Source organism: Muscardinus avellanarius (assembly GCF_963383645.1).
Source record: "Muscardinus avellanarius genome assembly, chromosome: 4".
Taxonomy (NCBI): domain Eukaryota; kingdom Metazoa; phylum Chordata; class Mammalia; order Rodentia; family Gliridae; genus Muscardinus; species Muscardinus avellanarius.
Genome location: NC_137789.1, coordinates 44,889,964 through 44,917,061, shown reverse-complemented (window position 1 = coordinate 44,917,061; position 27,098 = coordinate 44,889,964). Strand labels below are relative to the sequence as shown.

Here is a 27,098-nt window from a genome sequence, read left to right as displayed (position 1 = left end):
GGGGCATTCTACCTCCAAACTGCACCCCAGCTCTTTTAATTTTTTTTCAAACAGGGTCTTACAATTAGATTGCTCAGTCTTACTACTTGCTGAGGCTTTTCTTGAACCTATGATCTTCCTGCCTCAGCCTCATGGGTAATGGTATCACAGGTATGCGCCACCACACTTGGCCTGGCTTTTTGTCATTGCTGTTATTTTTGTTTTTGGGTAATGGGGATTAAGCCCAAGGGCTTTCTTCTTCTTAGCTGCACTCTCAGCCCTATTTTATTTTTTATTTGGAAACAGTCTTGCTAAGTTGCAGAGGGCCTTGCTAAGTTGCTGAGGCTGGCCTTGAACCTTTGATTCTCTTGTCTGAGCCTCCCAAGTATTGGGATTACAGGTGTGCACCACCACACCTACCTGCCATTTTCTAATTGTTGATATTTTTATACTTTTCACATGCGCCACCACTGCTGGCGATATTTTTATACTTTACTTTTGTGTTCATATGATATTTTTCTTTCACAGATGAATGTGAAGAAAGGAACTTTTGTTGCTAAAATAATGAAAGTGATTAGTTTTTATTTGGTGTGTGCTCTGCCAGTGGCATTCAATATTGTAATGAAGGTATGTAACTGATTTTTATATGTAGAAATAATAAATAATGAAAATTCAATTTTCATATTGAATAATGAAGCGTATTAGACTAAATTTTGTGTGTATAGTACTTCATGCAGTGTGTGTGCGTGCGCGTGTGTGTGTATGTACATGTACTTATGTGTGTATTTTTTCCTTTTTTTTTTGAGATTGGATCTTGCTGCTTCCCAGGTTGAACTCAAACTCCTGGGCTCAATGAAAGCTTCTACCTCAGCCACCCAGGTAGTTGAGATTACAGGTCCTTGCCACCAAACCCAGTTAAACAGTAGAATTTTGAGTCGAATATTGATCATAACTAGTATACTAGATGAGGAAATAGGATTCTGGTTCTTTCCATATCCTTAAGAAGAAATAAGAAATACACTTTATTTTCCATTTAACTTAAGAAGTCATTATACTCTGGGCGTGGTGGCACATGCTTATAATCCAAGCACTTGGGAGGCTGAGACAGGAGGATCGTGCAGGTTCGAAGCCAGCCTTAGCTATTCAGTGAGGCTCTCAGCAACTTAATGAGACTCTGTTTCCAAATAAAATATAAAATAGGTCTGGGAGTGTAGCCCGGAGTAGAAGGCCCCTGGGATCCATCCTCAGTACTGCAAAAAAAAAAAGAATAAAAAAGAGGGCCGGTGTGGTGGTGCACACTTGTAATTCCAGCATTTGGGAGGCTAGGACAGGAGGATCATAGTTCGCGGACAGCCTCAGCTACTTATTGAGGCCCTTTGCAACTCAGTGAGACGCTGTTTCAAAATAAAGAATAAAAAGTAGGTCTGGGGAGCCGGGCGTGGTGGCGCACGCTTGTAATCCCAGCATTCGGGAGGCTGAGACAGGATGATCATAGTTCGCGGACAGCCTCAGCTATTTAGTGAGGCACTCCGTAACTTAGTGAGACCCTGTTTCAAAATAAAGAATAAAAACTAGGGCAGGGGTATAGCTGTGAGGTCTAATGTCCCTGGGTTTCATCACCAGACCCACCCCCCAAAAAAAAAAAATAGGGCTGGGGGTATAGCTCAGAGGTAGAATAGACCCATTACTGCAAAAAAAAAAAGGGGGGGGCTAGGGAATATAGCTCGGAGATAGAATGCCCCTAGGTTCAATCTCCAGTATGGGGGGAGGGATCATGAGCCGGGCGTGGTGGTACACGCTTGTAATCCCAGCATTCAGGATGCTGTGACCTGAAGATCATGGTTCTCAGACACCCTCAGCTACTTAGTGAGGCCCTTTGCAAGTCTGTGAGACCCGGTTTCAAACTAAAGACTAAAAAATAGGGCTGGGGGTGCAGCTCAGAGGTAGAATGTCCCTGGGTTCCATCCCCAGTACCGGGGAAAAAAAAAAATCATTATTCAGTTAACAGTAGACAATATATGAAATAAATTGAGACAAATAAAAGGTATTGAAAGAGTGCGTAGCTGGCCGGGCGTGGTGGCGCATACTTGTAATCCCAGCGTGTGGGAAGGAGAGACTGGAAGATTGCATTTCATGGACAGCCTCAGCTACTTAGCGAGGTCCTTCTCAACTCCATGAGACACTGAGTCCTTGCCTGGAGGTGTAGCTCGGAGGTACAGTGTCCCTGGGTTCCATCCCCAGTACCACACACACACACACAAAAAAAAAGAGTGCATAATTTACTTACTTTAGCCAGGTAATATAGTTTTGTGCTTAAATCTAAGGTAATACAATTGCTTTATGTCAATCAATCTTCTTTCATAGTTGAGCCATTTATCATTTTGTTCATATCGTTGTAGTCTTGGTGTGTGTTTTCTGTCTCTAGTAATTGAAAGAAAGATACTACTGAAAGAATAGCTAGTGTTTTATTAACTAGTATTTTTCTCTTCTAGATGTTTATCCCACACAAAGAAAATGGGCACATGCTGAAATTCCTTGAAGTAAAATTTGGACTAAATATGACTAAGTAAGTTTTAGACTATGTAAATTAATCTATATTTATACTGCTAGAAAAAAACAAGCATTATCAATGGAGGGAATATTTACCTAATTTAATATTGCTTAAAAATAGTTAATATGGGAAGCTGGGCATGGTGGCACACATTTGTAATCCCAGCATTTGGGAGGCTGAGACAGGAGGATCATGGTTGGTGGACAGCCTCGGCTACTTAGTGAGGCCCTTTGCAATTCAGTGAGACCCTGTTTCAAAATGAAGAATAAATGCCGGGCGTGGTGGCACACACTTATAATCCCAGCACTTGGGAGGCTGAGACAGGAAGATCGCACAGGTTCGAAGCCAGCCTCAGCTACTTAGTGAAACCCTGTTTAAAAATAAAGTATAAAATAGGTCTGGGAGTATAGCCTGGAGGTAGAAAAGCCCCTGGATTCCACCCCCAGTACCATGAAAGAAAGAGAGGGAGGGAGGGAGGGAAGGAAGGAAAGGAAGGAAGGAAGGAAGGAAGGAAAGAAGGAAGGAAGGAAATAGGGCTGGGGTGTACTTGGAGGTAGAATGCTCCCCCTGGGTTCCATCTCCAGTACTGCATAAAAAAAAAGTTTATATGGGATAGTATAATATATAAAAGAATAAGGCGTCATTAAGATATAAAGGGAGAGCTAGTGATATAGTTCAGTAGTGGAGTCCTTGCCTAGCATATATAAAGCCCTGAGTTGAACCTCAGTCATAAAAACAATGAATAAATGGATGGATGGATGGACGTTTTGGTTATCTTTTCTGTCACTGACCAAAATACCTGAGAATCACATCCTAGAAGAGGAAAGGTGTATTGGGACTTGGCTTCAGTCCATGGTCAGCCAACTCCAAGGCAGAACCATACTGGCAGGGCATGTGGCAAAGAAGCATTGGTCTCAGTCATGGTAGTCACAAGCAGAGAGAACAAGAGAAGAGGACCAGGTACATAGATAGTCCTCAAGACCATACTCCCAATGCCCCACCGTCTTCAGCCATGCCCCACGTCTGACCCTTGCTTTGGTGGAGAACATGCTTTAACACATGAACTGTTTGTTTTTGTTTTTTTTCCCCCTGTGGTACTGAGGATCTAATCAGAGGCATTCTACCTTTGAGCTACACCCCCAGCCCGATTTTAGTTCTTATTTGGAATCAGGATCTTGCTAAGCTGAGAGCCTCACTACTTACTGAGACTGTTCTCCAACCTGCGATTCTCCTGTCTCAGCCTTCCAAGTATTGGGATTATAGGCATGCACCACCACGCCTGCCTAACACACGGACTTTTTGAGGGGCATTTCAAACCTAAACCATAGCATGTGCCCTTGGCCCCCAAAAGCTCATGCCTATCTCACAATGCAAAATGTATTCAGTCCATCTCTTAGAGTCCCTGTAGCCTTAAACTCTTCCAGAACTGCTCAAAAGTTCAAGTCCAAAGTCTCCTGTGAGACTCAATACAAATTTAGCTGTGAGTTCCTCTAAAAATAAAAAGCAAGTTGTATATTTTCAATCTACAATTGCACAGAATAAACATTCTCATTCCAAAAGGGAGGACTAAGCCAGGCGCGGTGGCACACACTTGTAATCCCTGCGCTTGGGAGGCTGAGACAGGAGGATCGCACAGGTTCGAAGCCAGCCTCAGCTACTTAGTGAGGCTCTTAGCAACTTAGTGAGACCCTCTTTCCAATTAAAATATAAAATAGGTCTGGGAGTATAGCCCAGAGGTAGAAAGCCTCTGCGTTCCACCCTAGTACCACACACACACAAAAGGGAAGACTAGGAGCAGAGGAAAAAGGGATGAGAGCCAGATGTAGTGGCACCCACTTGTAATCCCAGTACTAAGAGTTGGGGCAGGATAATTGCAGGGTCACAGCCAGCAGAAGCAATTTGTGAGGCCCTCTGCAACTTAGTGAGACTCTGTTTCAAAAGAAAGAATAAAATAGGGCTGGTAGTATAGCTCAGAGGTAAAATGCCCTTGGGTTCAATCCTCAGTACCACAAAAAATAAAAAAAAATAAAAAAGAAGGGATGAAGCTGGGCATGGTGGCCCACACTTGTAATCCCAGCATTTGGGAGGCTGAGACAGGAGGATCTTGGTTCGCAGACAGCCTCAGCTACTTCCCTCTGCAACTCAGTGAGACCCTGTTTCAAAATAAAGAATAAAAAATAGGGCTGGGGGAGTAGCTTGAAGGTAGAATGCCCCTGGGTTCTATCCCCAGTTCTGCAAAAAAGAAGGGAAGGGAAGGAAAGGAAGAAAGGCTGAGACTAAGGGCTGTAACCCAGCAGGATAGACTTTAAGCCTTATAGTCCTGTGTGTGGCATCAGGGACACAAGTGGTGAGATCTGATCTTCAAGAACTTTGGCTGCCTGCCCCTGTCGCGTTACTGTTGCGCCCACTGCTGCTCTTTTAGTTTCGCTTCGCAGCTTCCAGGTTTCTGTCATCTCTATTTTTGCTTGTGTGGGTCTGGGGATGGAACCCAGGGGCATTTGACCTCCGAGCTACACCCCCTGCCCTATTTTTATTCTTTATTTTGAAACGGGGTCTCACTAAGTTGCGGAGGGCCTCACTGGGTAGCTGAGACTGCCCGAATGCTGGGATCACAAGTGTGCGTCATCACGCCTGGCTTCCGGCATCTCTTAATTCCTGCGATCAGTTTCACTTCACTGATGGTCCTCTCAGGATGTGTTCACAGGGATTCTGGCCCTGCTACACACTGCCTGGCTTCCTAGGCCTTCCTTTGAAGTCTCAGTAGAAGCTTCCATGGCTCTTTAAGTTCAGCGTCCTGCATTGCTGCAGAACCAGTGCCAACATCTGTTGCCAGTGCAAGCAGTAGCAGGTCCCTTAGACCAGGGCCCAGCTGCCTCTCCATGCCTGGGTGACTGAGCATGGTGAAATGGCTTCTGGGGAAACAACTTGGTCACTCCTGTGTGAGCAGAATGCCCTTGTGATTTTTTGTCAAAGCAGCCTCTTGCTAACACATTTCCATGGTTACGCCCTTGGGCCTGCGGTGGGGGGGGCCTTTCTATTGTCTCTGAGCACAGCACTTCTCTTTAGTTGCCATATTCTCTTCAGCAACCACACCTTCCTTGGCCCTGATTTTATACACACTCTTCTAGCCAAACTACAGATTTTAAAAAATCTTCATTCTGGCCGGGCGTGGTGGTACACACTTATAATCCCCATGCTTGGGAGGCAGAGACAGGAGGATCATGCAAGTTTGAAACCAGCTTTGCTAGCTTAAGAGACCCTGTTTCCAAATAAAAATATAAAAAATAGGTCTGGGAGTGTAGCCCAGAGGTAGAAGGGTTTCCAGGAACCCCAGTACCACCAAAAAAAAAAAAAAAAAAAAAAAAAAACTTCATCCTCTAGCCGGGTGTGATAGCACTGACTTGTAATCCCAGTACTTGGGAGGGCAAAATGGAAGGATCGCAAGTTCTCAGCCAGCTGCAAGTACTTAGTGAGGCTCTCTGCAACCTAGGAGGTGCGCGCGTACGCGCGCGCGCGCGCACACACACACCTTTGTCCTCCACTTTCTGCTCCGTTTTATCACAGTAAAACTGGATAAAAGTTGCCAGCAATACCTTGCCACTGCCTGAATGCACTGCTGCTTTGAAATTTTCTCTGCTATTAGTCCATTGCCTTTATTTAATTATTTTTATTTTATCCTTTTTTTTTGTAGTATTGGGGGTTGAACCCAGGGGCATTCTACCTTCAAACTATACCCCCAGTACTATTTTATTTTTTACTTGGAAACAGGATCTCACAAAGCTGCTGAAGCTGGCGTCAAACCTGTCATCCTTATTTCTCCGCTGCCTAGGTACTGGAATTACAGGCATGTGCCACATGCTCACCTTAGTGCATTGCCTTTAAATTTGCTCAACCTTGTGTGAGAACAAACTTACAGACAAGTTCTTTGCCAGAATGTAACACAAATGGGCTGTATACCAGATTCCCTTGCTCCCATCTGAAACCTTGTGAGCAGTCTTTATTGTCCACATTTCTATCAGTATTCTAGCGTATTGAGCTCCTGCCAGAATTATCCATTAAGCAATGCCCCTGGATTCCATCGCCAGTACCACCAAAAACAACAACAAATATGGGTTACTAGTTATGTCATATTTATCAGTATAGAGTAAGGCTGTTCAATAATGATATGTTTTCCATGTATGTAATTTGTAATTGTACTTTTGGAATAGCCTTTTTTTTTCTTCTTCTTTTTTTTTTTTTTTTTTGCGGGCCTGGGGATGGAACCCAGGGGCATTCGACCTCCTAGCTACACCCCCTACCCTATTTTTTTATTCTTTATTTTGAAACAGGGTCTCTCTAAGTTATGGAGAGTCTCACTAACTCACTAAGTAGCTGAGGCTGGCCGCAAACTGTGATCCTCCGGTCTCAACCTCCCAGATGCTGGGATTATAAGCGTGTGCCACCATGCCCGGCTTGGAATAGTCATATTTGAAATAGTAAAAAGAATCCAGTTGTAGAGGTATACACCTATTGTTGTAGTACTTGGAAGGCTGAGATAGGAACGTCACAGGTTTGAGGCCAGTCTCAGCAACTTAGTAAGACCCTGTTTGAAAATAATAAATAAAAAGAGGCTGGAAGTGTAGTCCAGAGGTAGGGCACCCCTGGGTTCAATCTGTAGCACCACCAAAAGGTGTGTTGGGAATAGGACCTTGCTGGTACAAGTAAATGGACTGAATAAATATGTCTTAGTTTTTACTGAAATGTTTTAAAAGTAATTTTATGACCAGTAGTTTAAAAGAGCTATGGTTTTAATGTCATTTCTCTTCTATAGGAATTTTACAATGAATTGGCTCCTTTGTCAAGAGTCCCTCCAGGCGCCATCTCAAGATTTTTTTCTGCGATTGACACAATCTTCTTTATTACCATTCTATATTTTAGTACTAATTATTTGTCTTCTTTCTATGATGCAAGTCATTTTTAGAAGGATTAAATTGTAAGTACCTATGAAAATCAACCACATTACTAACTATTGTGAAAATCTATAAAACACTTATAAAAACTTTTTTCTTTTTTTTTTTTTTTTGTGGTGGTACTGGGGTTCCTGGAAGCCCTTCTACCTCCGGGCTACATTCCCAGACCTATTTTTACATTTTTATTTTTGAAACAGGGTCTCCTAAGCCAGCACGCGCAGCTGGCTTTGAACCTGCGCGATCCTCCTGTCTCTGCCTCCCAAGCGCGGGGATTACAAGCGTGCGCCACCACGCCCGGCTAAAAACTTTTTTTTTTGGTAGTTGTACTGGAAATGGAACCCAGGGACCTTCTACCTCCAGACTACATTCTCAGACTATTTTATATTTTATTTGGAAATAGGGTCTTACTAAGTTGTTGAGAGTTTCGCTAAGTAGCTGAAAGCTGGCTTTGAACCTGCATGATCCTCCTGTCTCAGCCTCCCAAGTGCTGGAATTACAAACATGTGCCACCACACACAGCTTTTTAAAACACTTATTTATTTATTTATTTATTTATTTTTGTGGGTCTGGGGATGGAACCCAGGGGCATTTGACCTGAGCTATACCCTCAGCCCTATTTTTTATTCTTTATTTTGAAACAGGGTCTCACTGAGTTGCAAAGGGCCTCACTAAGTAGCTGAGGCTGTCTGCGAACCGTGATCCTCAGGTCTCAGCCTCCCAAATGCTGGGATTACAAGCGTGCACCACCACGCCCGGCTTATAAAACACTTTTTTAAAAAAAAAAAAAAATTTTAGGGCCGGGCGTGGTAGCGCACGCCTGTAATTCCCGCACTTGGGAGGCTGAGACAGGAGGATCGCACAGGTTCGAAGCCAGCCTCAGCTACTTAGTGAGGCTCTCAGAAACTTAGTGAGACCCTGTTTTCAAATAAAATATAAAATAGGTCTGGGAGTATAGCCCGGAGGCAGAAAGCCTCTGGGTTCCATCCCCAGTACCACCAAAAAATAAAAAAATAAAAAAATAATAATAAATAAATAAATAAATAAATAAAATAAAAAAATTTTATGTGGTACTAGGAATTGAACCAAGGGGTATTCTATCTCAGAGCTATACCTCCAGTCCTTACATATTTTATTTACTTATTTGTGTATGTGTGTGGCACTGTGGATTGTAGCCAGGGGCATTCTACCTTTGAGCTCTACCCCCAAGCCCTATTTTATTTCTTATCTGGAAAAAGGGTCCCACTAAGTTGATGAGAGTCTCAACACTTGCTGAGGCTGTCCTCAAACCTGCAATCTTTCTATCTCAGTCTCTCAAGTACTAGGATTACAGGTGTGTGCAACTTACTCCTATTTTATCTTTTTGTTTTTACTGAGGATTGAAGCCAGGGGCATTCTACCTCCAACCTGACACCCCTAGATCTATTTTTATTTATTTATTTTTTTATTTTTTGGTGGTACTGGGGATGGAACCTTTCTACCTCCAGGCTACACTCCCGGACCTGTTTTATATTTTATTTGCAAACAGGGTCTCTTAAGCCAAAACCTGCGCGATCCTCCTGTCTCCGCCTCCCAACCGTGGGGATTATAATTGTGCACCACCACGCCCAGCCTAGATCTATTTTTATTTTGAAGCAGGGTCTCACTAGGTTGATGAAAGTCTCACTACTTGCTGAGGCTGTCCCCGAACCTGTGATCCTTCTGTCTCAGTCTCCCAAGTATTGGGATTACAGGTGTGCACCACCATGCTGGCAATTTTTTTTTTTATATTCTTTTTTTTAATCCCTGATGCTTGGGATTAAACTCAGAGCCTTGTGCATGTTAGACACACATTTTATACCCCAGCCCAATTTGTAGTGCTGAGAATTGAACCCAGGGGCATTCTACCTCTGAACTATGCCCTTTCCCTGTTATTTATTCTTTATTTTGAAACAGGTTCTCACTAAGTTGCAGAGGGCCTCACTAAGTAACTGAGGCTGGCTGTGAACCTGTGATCCTCCTATCTCAATTTCCCAGATACTGGGATAATGAGCATGCTCCACTGCACCTGGCTCTATTTTTGCTTTTTAAGAATGAGGTTGTATCAGGCACGATTGCTCATATCTGTAATCTCAGTACTTGGGAGACCAAGATTGGAGTTTCAAAGGTTGCCAGCTTCAGCAATTTAGCAAGACCCTGTTTCAAAATAAATAAAAGGGGCTCTTGGTGTAGGTAGGAAGTAGAATGCCCTGACTTCAATTCCTTGTTCCCCCCACAAAAGAAAAAATCAAAGTTAAAATACTATTTGGAGGGGGGCGTAGTGGTGCACACTTGTAATCCCAGCACTTGGGAGGCTAAGACAGGAGGGTCACAGAGGTTTGAAGCCAGCCTCAGCTACTCAGTGAGGCTTAGTGAGACCCTGTTTCCAAATAAAATATAAAAATAGGTCTGGGAGTGTACCCCAGAGGTAGAAAGCCTCTGGGTTCCACCCTCAGTACCAAAAAAAAAAAAAAAAATTACAATTCAGTGATCCAGGAATGGTAGCACACACTTGTAATCCCAGTTCCTGGGAGGCTGAAAGAGGAGGATTGCACGTTTGTGGTCAGCCTCAGCTACTTAGGCCCTCTGCAACTTAGTGAGCCCTTGTTTCAAAAATAAAGAATAGGGTTGGGGCTGTAGCTCAGAGATAGAATGCCCCTGAGTTCAATCTCTGGTGCCACCAAAAAAAAAAAAAAAAAAAAAAAAGGTAGGGTTTGGTGTTTAGCTCAAATGTAGAATATCTCTGGGTTTAGTCCTGAAGACCACAGGAAGAAGAAGACAAAAGAACCAAGAAGCCTTTTTATTGTTCTTAAAGTTCTTATTTAGTCTTCAGAGTCATTTGTAGGCTGTAAAAGACATTAGTAAAGACTTGGAGATATATTCCAGTTATTTCACTAGAAGGATGTACTTTCAAATTATTTTTTGTTTTTCTTTTTGTTTGTTTGTGGTATTGGGGGTGGGACCCAGGGTCTTTTCTATCTCCGGGCTATACTCCCAGACCTATTTTATACTTTATTTGGAAACAGGGTCTCACTAAGTTGCTGAGAGCCTCACTAAGTAGCTGAGGCTGGCTTCAAACCTGTGAGATCCTCCTGTCTCAGCCTCCCAAGCGCTGGAATTACAAGCATATGCCACCAAGCCCAGCTATACTTTGAAATTTTAAGGGTCACTTATACTTTTCCTTATAAAAAGATTTAAAATTTTAGATACGGTCTTCAAAGATGACAAACAATGTATGTTTGATTTTTCAAGTAAATATCTTAAAGTTATTAAAAAATACATTTCCTTTTTGTAGTGGTAAATCCCTGAAGGAATCTGTTACCTTGGAAGATGGACAAATTGGAAAAAGGCCAGAAATAATTTATCATGTAATTCACACTATTTTATTAGGTTCTCTTTCAATGGTTATAGAAGGGTAAGTATACTCTATTTGATGTTTTTTTTTTTTCTTAACAAAGATTATTATTTTTTGTGTGTGGTACTGGGGATTGAGCCCAGGGGTATTCTATCTCCAAGCTACACCCCAGCTCTATTTTTATTTTATTTAAAAACAGGGTCTTAATAAGTTGCAGAGGGCCTCACTAAGTAGCTGGGGCTGGCTGTTAACCTGCAATCTCCTGTCTCAGCCTCTCAAGTACTGGGATTACAAGCGTGTGCCACCACACCTGGCAAAGATTATATCTAAATTAACGAATTTAGATTATATCTAAAGATAGCGAATGAATATATTCCAGAATACACTTATAAAACCCTATATAAGTCAGGTGTGGTAGCTTTTGCCTGTAATCCTAGTACTAAGACAATATGTCACAGGTTCATGGCCAGCCTCAGCATCTTATTGAGGCCATCTGCAACTTAGTGAGACCCTATTTCAAAATAAAATAGGGCTGGGGGTATATCTCAGAGGTACAAGGCCCCTAGGTTCAATTTCCAGTCAGTCTGTCTGTCTGTCTGTCTGTCTCTCTCTCTCTCTCTCTCTCTCTCTCTCTCTCTCTCTCTCACACACACACACACACGTCTACAAAAAAATCTTTTAAAGAACACTTAGCTTTTCTCTAATTATCTTTCTGAGAAAAGAACAACATATGCAAGCCAGGCGTGATGGTGCGCATTTGTAACCCCAGTATTTAGGAGGCTGAGACAGGAGGACCGCAGTTCACGGACAGCCTCGTCTACTACTCATCTACTATTTAGTGATGACCCTTGCAACTCAGTGAGACCCTGTTTCAAAAAAAATAATATAAAGTAAGTCTGGGGGTGTAGCTCAGAGGTAGAATGCCCTTGGGTTTCATCCCCAGTACCACACACACAAAAAAAGAGCATATGCTACACTTAAAACCCTTCAGCGTATTTTTTTATGTACTTATGCTAATGTGTAGATTATTGGCAGTGGTGTTGCCTTTTGTTCGATATTTTAAATCTTCATAGGCTCTGCCAAACTACTTTCTAAAAAGCAAGTTATATTCTATCCAGGAGTATAATTTTGCAACTCATTCATCAGTATGAATGGTTTTATTTTATTCTCACATGTGATATTGTTGATTTAAGAACTGGGTGACATAGAGCCGGGAGTGGTGGCGCATACTTGTAATCACAGCATTTGGGAGGCTGAGACAGGAGGATCGTGATTGAGGCCGTCCTCAAATTAGTTAGACCCTGTTTCAAAATAAAGAATAAAAAATGGGGCAGGGGGTGTAGCTGGGAGGTAGAATGCCCCTGGGTTCCATCCCCAGACCTGCCAAAAAAAAAAAAAAGAACTGGGTAATGGGCCATGGTAGTGCATACTTGTACTTGGAAGCTGAACCAGGAGGATCACGGGTTCGTTACTAGCCTCAGCATCTTAGCAAGGCCCCCTGCAACTTGGACCCTGTTTCAGAATAAAATAGGGCTAGGGATGTAGCTCAGCGCTAAAAATCTGTTGCTGGAAATTAAAGGCTAAGCTTCTCATTGACTCCCTTAAACATTTTGGTATTTGTGGGGAAAGAACTGAGGAAAGAGATCAGATAATGGCGGTCACAGATGGCTTATAGGCTGCTCTTTTTTTTTTTCCTAGCTTGAAGTATATTTGGACTCCTTATGTGTGCATGTTAGCGGCATTTGGTGTATGTTCTCCAGAACTTTGGATGACACTTTTCAAGTGGCTTCGCTTAAGAACTGTACACCCAGTATTTTTGGTGAGCCATTGTTATTTTGTTTCAAATATTTGTTCTTCTTCAAGCTATATAAAATCAAATGCTGCAAACAGACATCACACTGAATACAAGTAAAATAGCCTGAATAATGCTAGTTGTGGTGGTGCACTCTTGTAATCTCAGTACTTGGGGGCTGAGACGGGAGGATCGCAAGTTTGTGGCCAGCCTCAACTACTTAGGCCCTCTGCAACTCAGTGAAACCCTGCTTCAAAAGAGGAATTAAAATTAAAAAATAAGCTGGGCGAGGTGGCACATGCTTGTAATTCCAGCATTTGGGAGGCTGAGATAGGAGGATCTGGTTCAAGGACAGCCTCAGCTACTTGATGAGGCCCTTTGCAACTCAGTGAGATCCTGTTTTAAAAATATAAAGAATAAAGCCGGGCGTGGTGGCGCACATATAAAGAATAAAGCCGGGCGTGGTGGCGCACGCTTGTAATCCCAGCATTTGGGAGGCTGAGACGGGGGATCGTGGTTCACAGACAGCCTCAGCTACTTAGTGAGGCCCTCTGCAACCCAGTGAGACCCTGTTTCAAAATAAAGAATAAAAAATAGGGCAGGTGGTGTAGCTTGGAGGTCGAATCCCCTTGGGTTCCACCCCCAGACCCGTAAAAAATAAATAAATAAATAAATAAATAAAAATAAAGAATAGAGCCGGGGGTAGTAGCTCACGCTTGTAATCCCTGCGCTTGGGAGGCTGAGACAGGAGGATTGCACAGGTTCGAAGCCAGCGTCAGCTACTTAGTGAGGCTCTCAGCAACTTAGTGAGACCCTGTTTCCAAATAAAATATAAAATGGGTCTGGGAGTATAGCCTGGAAGTAGAAAGCCTCTGGGTTCCACCACTAGTACCACAGGAAGGAAGGAAGGGAGAGAGGGAGGGAGGGAGGATGGATGGATACACCTGGCATGGTGGCGCACTTGTAATCCCAGGAGGATTGCACTGGTTTGAAGCCAGCCTCGCTGGCTTAAGAGACCCTGTTTCCAAATAAAAATATAAAATAGGTCTGGGAGTGTAGCCCGGAGGTAGAAGGGTTTCCAGGAATCCCAGTACCACCCAAAAAATACACACACACACACACACACACACACACACACACATATGTATATATAGAATAAAAAATATAGGGCTGGGGTGTCAATCTGAGGTAGAATGCTCCTGCCCCTGAGTTCCATCCCCAGTACCACACACAAAAAAAAATCAAAAGAGCCAGGCTGGGTGGCACGCACTTGTAATACAATCATTCGGGAAGCTGAGACAGGAGGACCCAGGTTCACAGTTAGCTTCAGCTACTTACTGAGGCCCTTTGCAACTCAGTGAGACCCTGTTTCAAAATAAAAAAATAGGGCTGGGATGTAGCTTGGAGGTAGAATGCCCCTGGGTTCCATCCAGTACTGAAAAAAAAAAAAAAAAAAAGAAAAGATATAGCCTAAATAAATCTCATCATTACAAGTAGAAAAATAGATCCTATGAAAAAGATTTTTATAATTTCTGACTATAAATTAAATGTATTTCAGTCTATACAACTTAAACTATAACTGTAAAAATTTGTACTGGGTGTGATAATACATGCCTATAATTCCAGGACTTGGGAGGGTTAGACAGGAGGATTGAAGGTTCGAGAACAGCCTCAGCAAGTAGTGAGACTCATCAACTTAGCAAGACCCTGTTTTAAAATAAAAATAAAATAACCGGGAGGTATATAGCTCAGAGGTATAATGCCCCTGGGTTCAATCCACTTGAAAATAAATCACTTGAAAATAAAAATTCAAGTGAGCCAATAATATGAGACTCTCCGGGCGTGGTGGCGCACGCTTGTAATCTCCCCTGTGCTTGGGAGGCAGAGACGGGAGGATTGCACAGGCTCAAAGCCACTTAGTGAGTTTGAAGCCACTCAGCTACTTAGTGAGGCTCTCAGCAAGTTAGTGAGACCCTGTTTCCAAATAAAATATAAAATAGGTCTGGGAGTATAGCGCGGAGGTAGAAAAGCCTCTGGGTTCCACCCTCAGTACTACCAAAAAAAATGATAATAATAATAATAATATGAGACGCCATAAGAAATTAAGTTCCTCTTTAATTCCTAACTGTTCTTCCTGAACTGGGTGTAATGATACATGCCTGTAATATGCTACTTTGGATGTTGAGGATGGGAGGATCACAGGATCAAGGTCAGTCTCAGTAATCTAGCCAGACCTTGTTTCAAAATAAAAAATAAGCTGGGAGTGGTGGCACACTCTTTCCGGAGGCGGATACTGAAGGATCACGGTTCGTGGACAGCCTCAGCTACTTAGCAAGGCCCTTCACAACTCAGTGAGACCCTGTTTCAAAAAATAAAAATGACTAAAACTAGGGCTGGAGGTATAGCTCAGAGGTAGAATGCCCCTGGGTTCCATCCCCAGTACCACAAAAATACATACATACATACATACATACATACATACATACATACATACAAAATTAGAGTTGGGATGTGGCTCATGGTAGAATGTCCTTGTGTTCAATCCCAGAAAGGAAAGAAGGAAGGAAGGGAGGGAGAGAGGAAAGAAGGAAGGAAGGCAAGTAGGTTGGTTGGTTGGTTGGTTGATTGGTTAACTGCTCTTGAGACAGAAAGAACCTACATTTAAGTTTTTTTTTCTTATTTTATGGTATTATGAAGTGTGAACTCAGGATTCTGCACATTGCTAGGCAAGTACTCTGCCACTGAGCTACATTCTTGGCCCTGTTTTTTTGTTTTTTGTTTTAAATTTGAGACAAGGTCTTTCTGAGTTGCCCAGGCAGGCCTTGAACTTGCTAGGGCACTCCTTCTGCCTGAGGCTTCCAGGTAGCTGGTCTAGAGATATGTGCCATCATCTGCTGCTAAAAAAGAATAATTTTAGGAACCTGGTTTGGTAGCACATGCTTGTACTACCAGCATTTGGGAGGCTGAGACAGGAGGATCCCAGTTCACAGACAGTCTCAGCTACTTAGTAAGGCCCTTGGCAATTTAGTGAGACCCTGTTTCAAAATAAAGAATAGAAAATAGGACTGGGAGTGTAGCTTGGAGTTAGAATGCCCTTGGATTCCATCTCCATAGTACCAAAAAAAAAATTTTTTTTAGGGTAATGTTGTGATGGTATTTATTTATTTATTTATTTATTTATTTATTTATTTATTTATGTACATATTTATTTATTCATTCATTCATTTAGTAGGACTGGGGATTGAACCCAGGGGAATTCTGCCTCTGAACTATACCCTCAGTTCTTTTTTTGTGTGTGTGTGGTACTGGGGGTGGAAAGCAGGCCTTTTCTACCTCTGGGCTATACTCCCAGACATATTTTATACTTTATTTAGAAACAGGGTCTCACTAAGTTTCTGAGAGCCTCACTCAGTAGCTGAGGCTGGCTTCAAACCTGTGTGATTCTCCTGTCTCAGCTCCCAAGTGCTAGGATTATAAGCGTGTGCCACCACGCCTGGCTCCTATTTTATTATTTTGAAATAGGGTCTCACTTTGCTGAGGCTAGCCAAAAATCTACAATCCTCCTGTGTCAGCCTCCCAAGTATTGGGATTACAAGCGTGAACTACCATGCCCAGCTATTTTATTTAAGAGAGTCTTACTGTGATGCTTAGGCTGGCTTGAAACTCTTTGAGTTTGAGCTGTCCTGCCCCAGCTTTCCAAAGAGCTGGTTTTGCAGGTGCACCAGTATGCCTGGCTCTCACTTACCTTTCTTGGCATGATTTAGAACTACTGCATGTTTTCCTTGTGGGAACATTTACACTGTACCTGCTGTGTGCTTGGAATAAAGATAAAAACATAATTAGCATAGCATTCTTGATTTGATCTCCAGCACTCTAAAAAATTGGTTTTTGTAGTATGCTATTTAGGGATCATGAGAGACTTTCCAACCTAAAATTTGAAAGGTGGTGAATTATGAGACAAATGAAGGAAAAAGAAATGTTAGAAGGAATAAAAGGAAGTAGGTGGGCAGATAATAGATGCAATAAAAAGGAATAAAAATGGGCAAAATAGCATGGTACATTGGTTTTTTTGACACATAAAGTGCAAGGAAGGGATAGTCAAGAAATGAGACTGGCCGGGTGTAGTGGCGCATGCTTGTAATCCTGTGCTTGGAAGGCTGAGACAGGAGGATCGCATGGGTTCGAAGCCAGCCTCAGCTACCTAGTGAGGCTCTCAGCAACTTAGTGAGACCCTGTTTCCAAATAAAATATAAAAAAAGTCTGGGAGTATAGCCTGGAGGTAGAAAGCCTCTGGGTTCCACCCCCAGTACCACCAAAAAAAAAAAAAAAAAAAAAAGAAATGAGACTGGAAGCCGGGTGTGGTAGCACACGCCTGTAATCCCCGCGCTTGGGAGGCTGAGACAGGAGGATCGTGCGGATTCGAAGCTAGCCTCAGCTAGTTTAAGAGCCCCTGTTTCCAAATAAAATAGAAAATAGGTCTGGAAGTGTAGCCTGGAGGTAGAAGGCCCCTGGGTTCCATCCCCAATGCCACCAAAAAAAGGGGGGGGGGGCTGGCGTGGTGGCACACACTTGTAATCCCTGCGCATGGTAGACTGAGAGAGGAGGATCGCTCGGGTTTGAAGCCAGCCTCAGCTACTCAGTGAGGCTTCCAGTAACTTAGTGAGACCCTGTTTCCAAATAAAATATAAAAAAGGTCTGGGAGTACAGCCTAGAGGTAGAAAAGCCCCTGGGTTCCACCCCCAGCACCACCAAAAACAAAATCAAAAAAGAAATGAGACTGGAAACGTGGAAGACAGGTTATGGCAGCCTTCAGGGTCCTACTGTGGGCCTGGGTCGTTCAGGTAGTAGGAAAGCAGTGAGATTTTTATATATCCTGAGAAGTGAGTCAGTTTTTTTCTTTCTTTCTTTCTTTTTTCTTTCTTTTTTTTTTTTTTTTTTTTTGTTGTTGTTTGGTATTGGGGCTCAAACCCAGGGGCATTCTACCTCTAAGCTACATCTCCAGCCCTTTATATTTTGAAACTGGGTCTCATTCATTTGCTGAGACTGGCCTCAAAGTTGCTATCCTTTTGTCTCAGCTTCCCAAGTACTAAGATCACAGGCATGTGCCATCATGCCCAGCTCAGACTTAAATTTTTTATTAGCTGTCCTCAAACCTGAGATCCTCTTTTCTTGGCTTCCAAAGTATTAGGATTACAGGTGTATGCCAACACACCCAGCTCTTTGTGTGTGTATGTACTAGGGATTGAACCCATGGCCATTCTACCTCTGAGCTGCTCCCCTAGTCTTATTATACTTTTTTATTTTGAAAGTGAGTCTCTTTAAATTGCAGAGGGCCTTGCTAAATTGCTGAGCAAGGTATACTTTATTTTAAAGTATACTCTGAAATAATTTACCTATAATTAGCCAGGCATGGTGGCACACACTTTAATCCCAGCATTCGGGAGGCTGAGACTAGAGGATCCCGGTTCACGGACAGCCTCAGCTACTTAGTAAGGCTCTCTGCAACTCAGATCCTGTTTCAACATAAAGAATAAAAAATAGGGCAGTGGGTATAGCTCGGAGGTCATATGCCCCTCGGTTCCATCCCCAGACCCGCAAGAAAAAAATAAATAATAAATTGCTGAGGTTGGATTTGAACCTGCGATTATTCTGTCTCAGCCTCTCAAGTACTGGTGTTAGCTTTCTTTGTTCACATTTCTTTGTAAGCTCTTCATAACATAAATCTCTGGCAAACTCTGGAAATACTGACTTGCGGTTTTAAATAACATAAGCATTTTTTGTTCTGCCTAAATTTACATAGTGAATACATGTATTTCACTTTATCTCCAGCTTGGTATGTTTGAAATTGATTCATCTAACTTTGTAAACTAGATTCCAAGATAACTTCACTTTCCCTTATGAAATGTTTATAACTGTAATAACTGTAATGGTATTTGATTAGGTATAGAATCAGTGCTAGTACCTCTAATGTATACTCTAAAATAATTGACCTATAATTTTTTGCTTTAATATTTTAGGCTCTTATTCTGAGCATGGCTGTGCCCACAATAATAGGTCTCAGTTTGTGGAAAGAGGTAAGAAAATCTGATTTTTATATTACTGAAATGTACTTTATGTGCAAGGTAATGATAAATAAATAAATAAATGTTGATAGGAAGCCTATATTAAGATACTTCTAACAAAGCATGCTATTCTTAGTAATGCTTCTTTTTTTCTTCTTTTTTTTTTTTTTTTATGGTGCTAGGGGTGGAACCCAGAGACTTTCTACCCTTGGGCTACAGTCCCAGACCTATTTTCTATTTTATTTGGAAACAGGGTCTCACTAAGTTGTTGAGAGTCTCACTAAGTAGCTGAGGCTGGCTTCGAACCTGCGCGATCCTCCTGTCTCAGCCTCCCAAGTACTTGGATTACAAACGTGCACCTCCACGCCCAGCTAGTAATGCTTCATTTTTTTAAAAAATGATAGAAAACCAAACTTTTTTTTGTGTGTGTGGTACTGGGGATTAAACCCAGGGGCATTCTATCTCCAAAGTATACCCCCAGCCCTATTTTGTCTTCTTTATTTTCAGACAGGGTCTTACTAAGTTGCTGAGAACCTCACTAAGTAGCTGAAGCCTTCTGGGAACCCACGATTCTTCTATCTCAGCCTCCCAAATACTGGGATTACAAGCATGCATCAGGCACCAAAACATTTTTATTATTTATTCATTTATTTATATATTTATTTAGTGTGTGTGTGTGTTACTAGGGATGGAACCCAGGGGCTTTCTACCTCTGGGCTACACTCCCAGACCTATATTTTTATGTTTTATTTGGAAACAGGGTCTCACTAAGTTGCCAAGAACCTCACTTAAGTAGGTGAGGCTGGTTTTGAACTTGTGTGATCCTTCTATCTCAGCCTCTCAAGTATTGGGATTACAAGCATGTGCCACCATGCCCAGCTGGCACAAAACAGTTTTAGAATGTCATCTAATACAGTTTTCTATAGTCTAATGCCATTCTTAGTTCAATTTAAAATTGGAAAAAAAAAGCCAGGCGTGGTGGTGCATGCTTGTAATCCCAGCTCTTGGGAGGCTAAGACAGGATGATCTCACAGGTTCAAAGCCAGCCTCAGCTACTTAGTGAGGCTCTCAGAAACTTAGTGAGACCCTGTTTCCAAATAAAATATAAAATAGGTCTGGGAGTATAGTCCGGAAGTAGGAAGCCACCCCAGAGGTAGGTTCCACCCCCAGTACCACCCAAAAATAAAATAAAATTGGAAAAAAATGACTGAATAAATAGGTCTTAATATTTAAAGTATTTTGGTAACTAAAATTTTAATATCTGTAAAATTATATAAGTCCTTTGGCTTATAATGTAATATGAAGATAAATGCCAATAAACCTGCCAGTTATTTTACCTGAAATTTGTTTACTTATTTAGTATGTGTATGCGTGAAAGAAAAATTGATGATTAATTGCTTAGTAATTATAACTTATTTTTTTACTCCAGTTAATTAACCACAAAATATATTGTTCAGATCAAAAAGAATGAGCAGGTCACTGAAAGAAAGCAAAGAAATCCATAATATATTTTTTGTCCTTTAAAAAAGTATTAAAGTATTATTTGCCTAAAGTTATTCTTTTGAAATACTTGAAAATAATTTTGAACTGTCTAGTTACTTACATACCTTTGGGGGATTTGTTTTGCATTTTAGTTTTTTCCAAGATTAAAGACAGAATTAATGGAACTACAGGAATTCTATGACCCAGATACAGTGGAACTTATGACCTGGATAAAGTAAGGATTGAACTTCCCAAGACTTTTCTTCTATTTACTAATCATTGGATACTATCTAATAGATTTAGAGAAATAAGATAATGCTTTTTAAATTCTCATAAAACTAAAAAATTTGATCCTGTGATTTTAGAGATATTTAGATTTGATTTTCTTTTCTTTTTCTTTTTCTTTTTCTTTTTTTTTTTTTTTTTTTTTTTTTTGGTGGGTCTGGAACCTAGGGCATTCAACCTCCAAGCTACACCTCCTGCCCTATTTTTTGATTCTTTCTTTCTTTATATATATATATATATATATATATTTATTTTTTTGGTGGTACTGGGGGTGGAACTCTGGGCTATACTCCCAGACCTATTTTATATTTTATTTGGAAACACGGTCTCACTAAGTTGCTGAGAGCCTCACTAAGTAGCTGGAGCTGGCTTCGAACCTATGTGATTCCTCCTGTCTCAGCCTCCCAAGCACAGGGATTACAAGCATGCGCCACCACGCCCGGCTTTTATTCTTTATTTTGAAACAGTCTCACTAAGTTGCTGAGAGCCGGGACTTCTGGGAAGATGGCGACCGAGAAAAGCGGGGCTTAAGAGTCCCGCTAACAACCAATCTCCATTACCACAAAAAGATGCGCCTTTCATAGCCAGAAAACACCATCACCAGAAAAACAAAAAAACCACCAGGCTCCAGAGAGAAAGCGGACTGAGAACAGAGCTCAGGGCCACAGAGGAGACACACGCGCCCGAGGACGCGGCAGCAGCGCCATACTGCCGGCGGCAGCGGCGAACTCAACGGACGGCTACAGCAAGCCGAGGTGAGCCGATGCGGAACAGCCAGGCGGGATCTTTCGGCGCAGACAGCATTTAAAGCTCCCAGTGGCTGAGCTCAGCACACGCTGCAGGGAATCAGAGTGGAAATCAAAACCAGAGAAGAAAAAATACGCCAGCCTCATGGCCGAGGGCGTGGCAGAGGCGCCATATTGCCACCGGCGGCGGCAGCAGCAGTGAATTCACCGAGTCCAGTACAGCTACATCTACGTACTCAAGAACAGTGAGTCAAATTGCGGGCCACAGAGGAGAAATCCCAGTATTGTGCCTCCTGGGACTTGACCCAGTGAGGGAGTGGTGGTGGCAGAGATATCACACCATAGGAGAACGTGCAACCTGGCACCCCCCATAGTTTAAAGCAGCCTCTATCGACTCCCTGGGTCGGAGACTCTGTGATACAACCCAGTAAAGGAGTAGTGGGGTCTGAGATAATACAGACTCGAGATCCAGAGCACCTTAAGTGAAGCCATAGTGACCCAAGGGAAGAACCCAGAGAAGGCACAAACCTCCGAAATCATGGGAAAGAGGAATAACACTGGAGTAATGAATGTGCACAACCCCACAACATCAGAACCTGATAAAATAGAAAATCAGAGATTTCTAGAAGATCAAATCAGGAAAATAACTGTAGAAATAATAGAGGTGCTTCGAAAAGAACTCAGAGAGAGCCAAAAAGAGATAAAGGATGCAATTAATGAAGTAAAGGCCTCAATTCAAAGCACAAACAACCGATTAGAACACATGGAGAACAGAATCTCGCTCTTAGAAGATGAGCAATCCAAAAATGAATGCATAGTTTCTAATCTAGAAAAAGATATCCAACAGCAGGAATCTGACATTGAAGAAATATGGGCCCATCTTAAGAGAGCTAACCTAAGAATAATTGGAATAGAGGAGGGAAAAGAAAGTGATACCAAAGGGATCAACAATCTCTTCAAGGAAGTAATAGCAGAAAATTTTCCAAATATAGAGCAAGAGGTTGATACACAGATCCAGGAAACTTATAGAACTCCCTTTAGACAGGATCCGAGAAGAGGATCCCCACGCCATATAATTGTCAAAATGACCAATGTGGAAGCCAAGCAGAGAATCTTAAAGGCAACAAAAACAAAGGGCCAACTGACATTCAGAGGCAAACCAATTAGAATCACTCCAGACTTCCCAAACCAAGTCATGAGAGCCAGAAGGGCTTGGAGTAACATATTCCAAACTCTGAAAGAAAACAACTTCCAGCCAAAAATTTCCTATCCAGCAAAACTTTCTATCAAATTAAATGGAGAAATACGAAGCTTCCATGACAAACAGAAACTGAAGGAATTTATGTCTTCAAAACCAGCGCTAGAGAAAATACTCAAAGAGATTAACTACAAAGAAGAAATAGGTAACACACACCAGAACCAGAGAAACAAGAGTTTCCATCCAACAGACAACTAAGATTGGTTATCTGTGGAGATTCATTATTTATGTTAGTCTTTTACCTATCTCTAAATTGTATTGTTTGCCTTTATTGTTGTTAATTTTTAGGATTTCTAGTTGGAATATTAATATACCTTCAGATATAGCATTTGGAAATATTTTATCCAATTCTATTAGTAACTTTTAACTCTGTTTACATTGTCTTTGGATATACAATATTTTCTTTTATTTTTTAGGGAGTTTGTATATTCTTCTGTTGCCTGTGCCATTGAAATCATATCCAAGAAATCACTGCCAATTTCAATGTTGTGAGGTTTTATGACCCAGATTTTCTCCTAAATGTTTATAGTCTTAAGATTTATATTTAGGTCTTTTATCTAGTTTGAGTTAATACTTGTATGTGGGATTAGGTAAGGGTCCAATTTTATTCTTTTCCATGTAATTATTATTTTTCAACAATATTTAGTTAAAAGATTATTATTTCCACCACCAAATCTTCGTGGAAACCTTGTCAAAAATAACTTGACAATATAGGGAAGAAGTTAGCTCTAGGCTTGTATTTAACTCCAATGGTCTATATATCTGCCTTTAGAACAGTACTACACTGTTTCAATTATTGTAGCTTTATATGGTTTGAAATCAGAAAATATATATCTGCTAGCTTTGTTCTTTTTCAAGATCGTTTTGGGTATCTAGAATTCATATTCCATATTAGGATAGATTTTTTTTCTGAAAAATAAATATATAAATATATGATAGTTTCACCTAAAAAAACAGAAAAAAATATGCTCTGGTAAGAAAGAAAGCAAAAAGAAATATTGAAATGTTATCTTTAAATCATCAAACGCTTGGTATCAGACAAATGAAACTGTTATGTGAGATTATCATTTTTAATTTTGGATAAATTGCTATAATACTAGATGTCAACCACTAAGCCAAGCATGGGAAGGAGGGATGGGGAGAGAATGGGGTGGGGATCGGGTGGGGGCTGACTGGGCAATGTGTGCATGTATGTCTACAAAAGTTTGTATCCCACTATGATGTATGAATATAGTGCACCAATAAAATAAAATTTTTAAAAAAAAGGAAAAAAAAATAAGTTGCTGAGAGCCTCACTAAGTGGCTGAGGATGTCTGTGAACCTCCTGTCTCAGCCTCCTGAATGCTGGGATTGCAAGCGTGTGCCAACACGCCTGGCTAAATTGTAATTCTAATTTTCTAATGAAACTCATCTCTATGAGTTTGAAAATACAGCATCCATAATTAAGAGAGTAGCCAGGCGTGCTGGCACACGCTTGTAATCCCAGCATTTGGGAGGCTGAGACAGGAGGATCACGGTTTGAGCACAGCCTCAACTACTCAGTGAGGTCCTTTGCAACTCAGTGAGCCCTGTTTTAAAACAAAGAATAAAAAAATAGGGCTGTGGGTGTAGTTCGGAGGTAGAATGCCCCTGGGCTCCATCCCCAGTACAAGCATGCGCCACCACGCCCGGCAAAAAAAATAATAATAATAATTTTATGAGAGAGAGATTCTCAGCATCAAATACCTGGAAAAGTGGAATAAAAAGGTATTCTTTTATTTAGGTAGTGAAGAGGATGCTTTTTGGGTTTTTTGGGGTTTTTTTGTTTTTTTTTTTTTTTGCTGTGACTTATAGGTCAGTGGGCAATAGATTGCTGATCTTGGTAACCAAGGGATTTAAATTTTAGTGTCATGCTGGATGGTGGCATAGGATGGGAGGCTGAGACAAATAATGGATATGGTCTTGGGCCTCTGGAACCAGAAAATTGGAATTGAGACCCCCCCACCCCAACATGTATAGATACATATAAGTATGGAGTCTCAAAAAGCCACGCTGTCAATGAAAGGATTTAATAATAAAATATCCACCAAGTGATAGAAAAAGATGATTTAAAAAATCTCTTCCTCTTGTCTTTAGCTCTTGATGGGGAAAAAAAAAACCCCTCTGAATATGTAGTACTAGATCTGAATTCACATGGATTTGTGGTTTATAATTATTCTCCTTTAGCTGGGCATGGTGGCACACACTTGTAATCCCAATACTTGGGAGGCTATAACAGGAGAATGAAATATTCAAAGCTAGCCTCGGCTACTTAGTAAGGCTTTCCACAACTTAATGAGACCCTGTTTGAAAATAAAGAATAAAAATTAAGGGTGGGGGAGTAGCTTGGAGGTAGAATGTCCCTGGGTTGTTTTACTTTTGCTGCCTAAAAGACTGTGACAAAACTTGGTGGCTTACAAGCAATAAACATTTACTATTTTGCACAGTTTTGAGGATCACAGGGGGGGATGGGGGGAGGATTTTCCTGGTCTGGGCCAGCTCAAGTGAGACTGAATACTCTGATATGGCCTCTTTCACATTTCTGGTGTTGGTTAGGTATCAGCTGACAGGAGCAGATCAACTCAGCTGTATGTCTGATGGATTATTGTGGCCTTGCTCACCAGGAAGTAGTTGTGTAGTTCCCAAGGACAACAGGGAGGACAAGTGCTAGTGTCATGCATGTTTTAAAAGTCTGTGCCTGCCGGACATGGTGGCGCACGCTTGTAACCCCAGCATTCTGGAGGCTGAGATTGGAGGATCGCCATTTGCGGACAGCCTCAGCTACTTAGTGAGGCCCTCTGCAACTTAGTGAGACCCTGTTTCAAAATAAAGGTTAGTACTTAAACATATCGAAGTCAACCACTAAGCCAAACAAGGGAAGGAGGAATGGGGAGGGAATGGGGTGGGAATTAGGTAGGGGTTAAGTCAGTAATGTGCACATGTATGTACACACAAGTTTTTTACCCCAATATGATGTATGAATATAATGCACCAATAAAATATTAAAAAACAAAAACAAAATTAAGGATAAAAGAATAGGGCAGGGGGTGTAGCTTGGAGGTCGAATGCCCCTGGGTTCTATCCCCAGACCCGCAAAAAAAAAAGTCTGTGCTTCCATTGTATTTGTTATTGTTGTATTGGTCAAAGTAGAACACATGTCCAAGACCAGCCTTCCCTTCATGACCCTGGCTGCAGGGGGAGGAATTATTGCAGTCATTTTGTAATCAATCTACCCATTGGATGGAGACTATGAAATAACTATATTTAAGTTATTAGAGACATAAATGAAGAAACAAAAACATTGAAAAGGAATGAAATACTTAAAAAAAAAGTCCAGGAAAATATGAGAGAGAAAAAGATAAAAACCATTTCTAGCAATGGAGAATCAGCTTATAGAAGATCTAGAGATGAGAAGGTCTTATTATTGAAAAGACACTCCTGGTGCGAATAGGAGTGTTTTCTTTAATTACCCTCCCATTTGCCCATTACCACCTGTTGAGGCCCTCCACAATTTAGTGAGACTCTATTTCAAAATAAAGAATAATAAATAAGGCTGGAGATGTAGCTTGTAGGTAGAATGCCCCTGGGTTCAACTTCCAGTTCTAAAAAAGTAAGTAAATAAAGGCCTAAGAGCAGCGCTGTGAGTAGGTTTCCCACCTCATAAGTGGCATTGCTCTGGGCCCTTGGAACAGGATTCAGGATGGAGAGGTTCTATCCAGAGACAGACTTGGAGAAAATAGGGAAGGAGCAGGAGAATAAACCAATCTGCAAGGAACTGAGTTGTGGTATTTAGTATTTGCAAAAGATACATTTTTTTCTTTTTTTTTTTCTTTTTTTTTTGTGGTACTAGAGATAGAATCAAGAGTTGTTTTACCTCTGAGCTACATCCAAAGCCCTGTTTAGTTTTTATTCTGAAACAGGGTCTTGCTAAGTGGTGGAGGACCTCATCAGCTTGCTAAGCCAGGTGACAAATCTATATCCTCCTGTCTCAGCTTCCTAAGTATTGGGATTATAGGCATACACTACCACACCCAGCTAAAAAGATAAATTTGAGTTTTTATAATATCACTGAACTAGACACCCTAGCTAAAATTGTGTGTATGTATGAGTGGTATTGGGGATTGAACCCAGGGGCATTTTGCCTCTGAGCTATACCCCCAGCCTGTTTAATTTTTTATTTTGAAATAGGGTCTCAATAAGTTTCGGAGATCTTCATTAAGCTGCTGAAGCTGACCACAACCCTAAGATCGTACTCTCTCAACCTCTCAAGTACAGGGATTACAAGTGTGCACTACCATGCCTAACTAAAGTAGTATATATATATATATTTTTTTTTTTTTAATTTTATTTATTTATTTTTTTTGTGGTTCTGGGGATGGAACCCAAGGGCATTGTACCCACCTAAGTTACACCCCCAGCCCCATTTTTTAGTCTTTTTATTTTTTGAAACAGAGTCTCATTGAGTTTTGAAGGGCCTTGCTAAGTAGCTGAAGCTGTCCATGAACCACGATCCTCTAGTCTCCACCTCCAAAATAATGGGATTACAAGTGTGCACCACTACGCCTGCCTAAATAGTATATTCTTTTTTTTTTTTTTTTTTTTTTTT

General features: G+C 41.3%; 1 protein-coding gene across 1 annotated transcript in view; it reads left to right on the top strand.

The window, feature by feature from the left end:
• The window catches only part of DPY19L4 (dpy-19 like 4), a gene marked incomplete at both ends in the record, with an annotated part of 77,495 nt that overhangs the window by 42,792 nt on the left and 7,605 nt on the right, over nt 1-27,098 (top strand). The window contains 7 exons of the mRNA XM_080694749.1: nt 508-606; nt 2,472-2,545; nt 7,341-7,502; nt 10,790-10,909; nt 12,548-12,668; nt 18,659-18,715; nt 20,338-20,420. Coding sequence (XP_080550875.1) covers nt 508-606; nt 2,472-2,545; nt 7,341-7,502; nt 10,790-10,909; nt 12,548-12,668; nt 18,659-18,715; nt 20,338-20,420 — 716 coding nt within the window. The remainder of the gene's footprint in view (nt 1-507; nt 607-2,471; nt 2,546-7,340; nt 7,503-10,789; nt 10,910-12,547; nt 12,669-18,658; nt 18,716-20,337; nt 20,421-27,098) is intronic.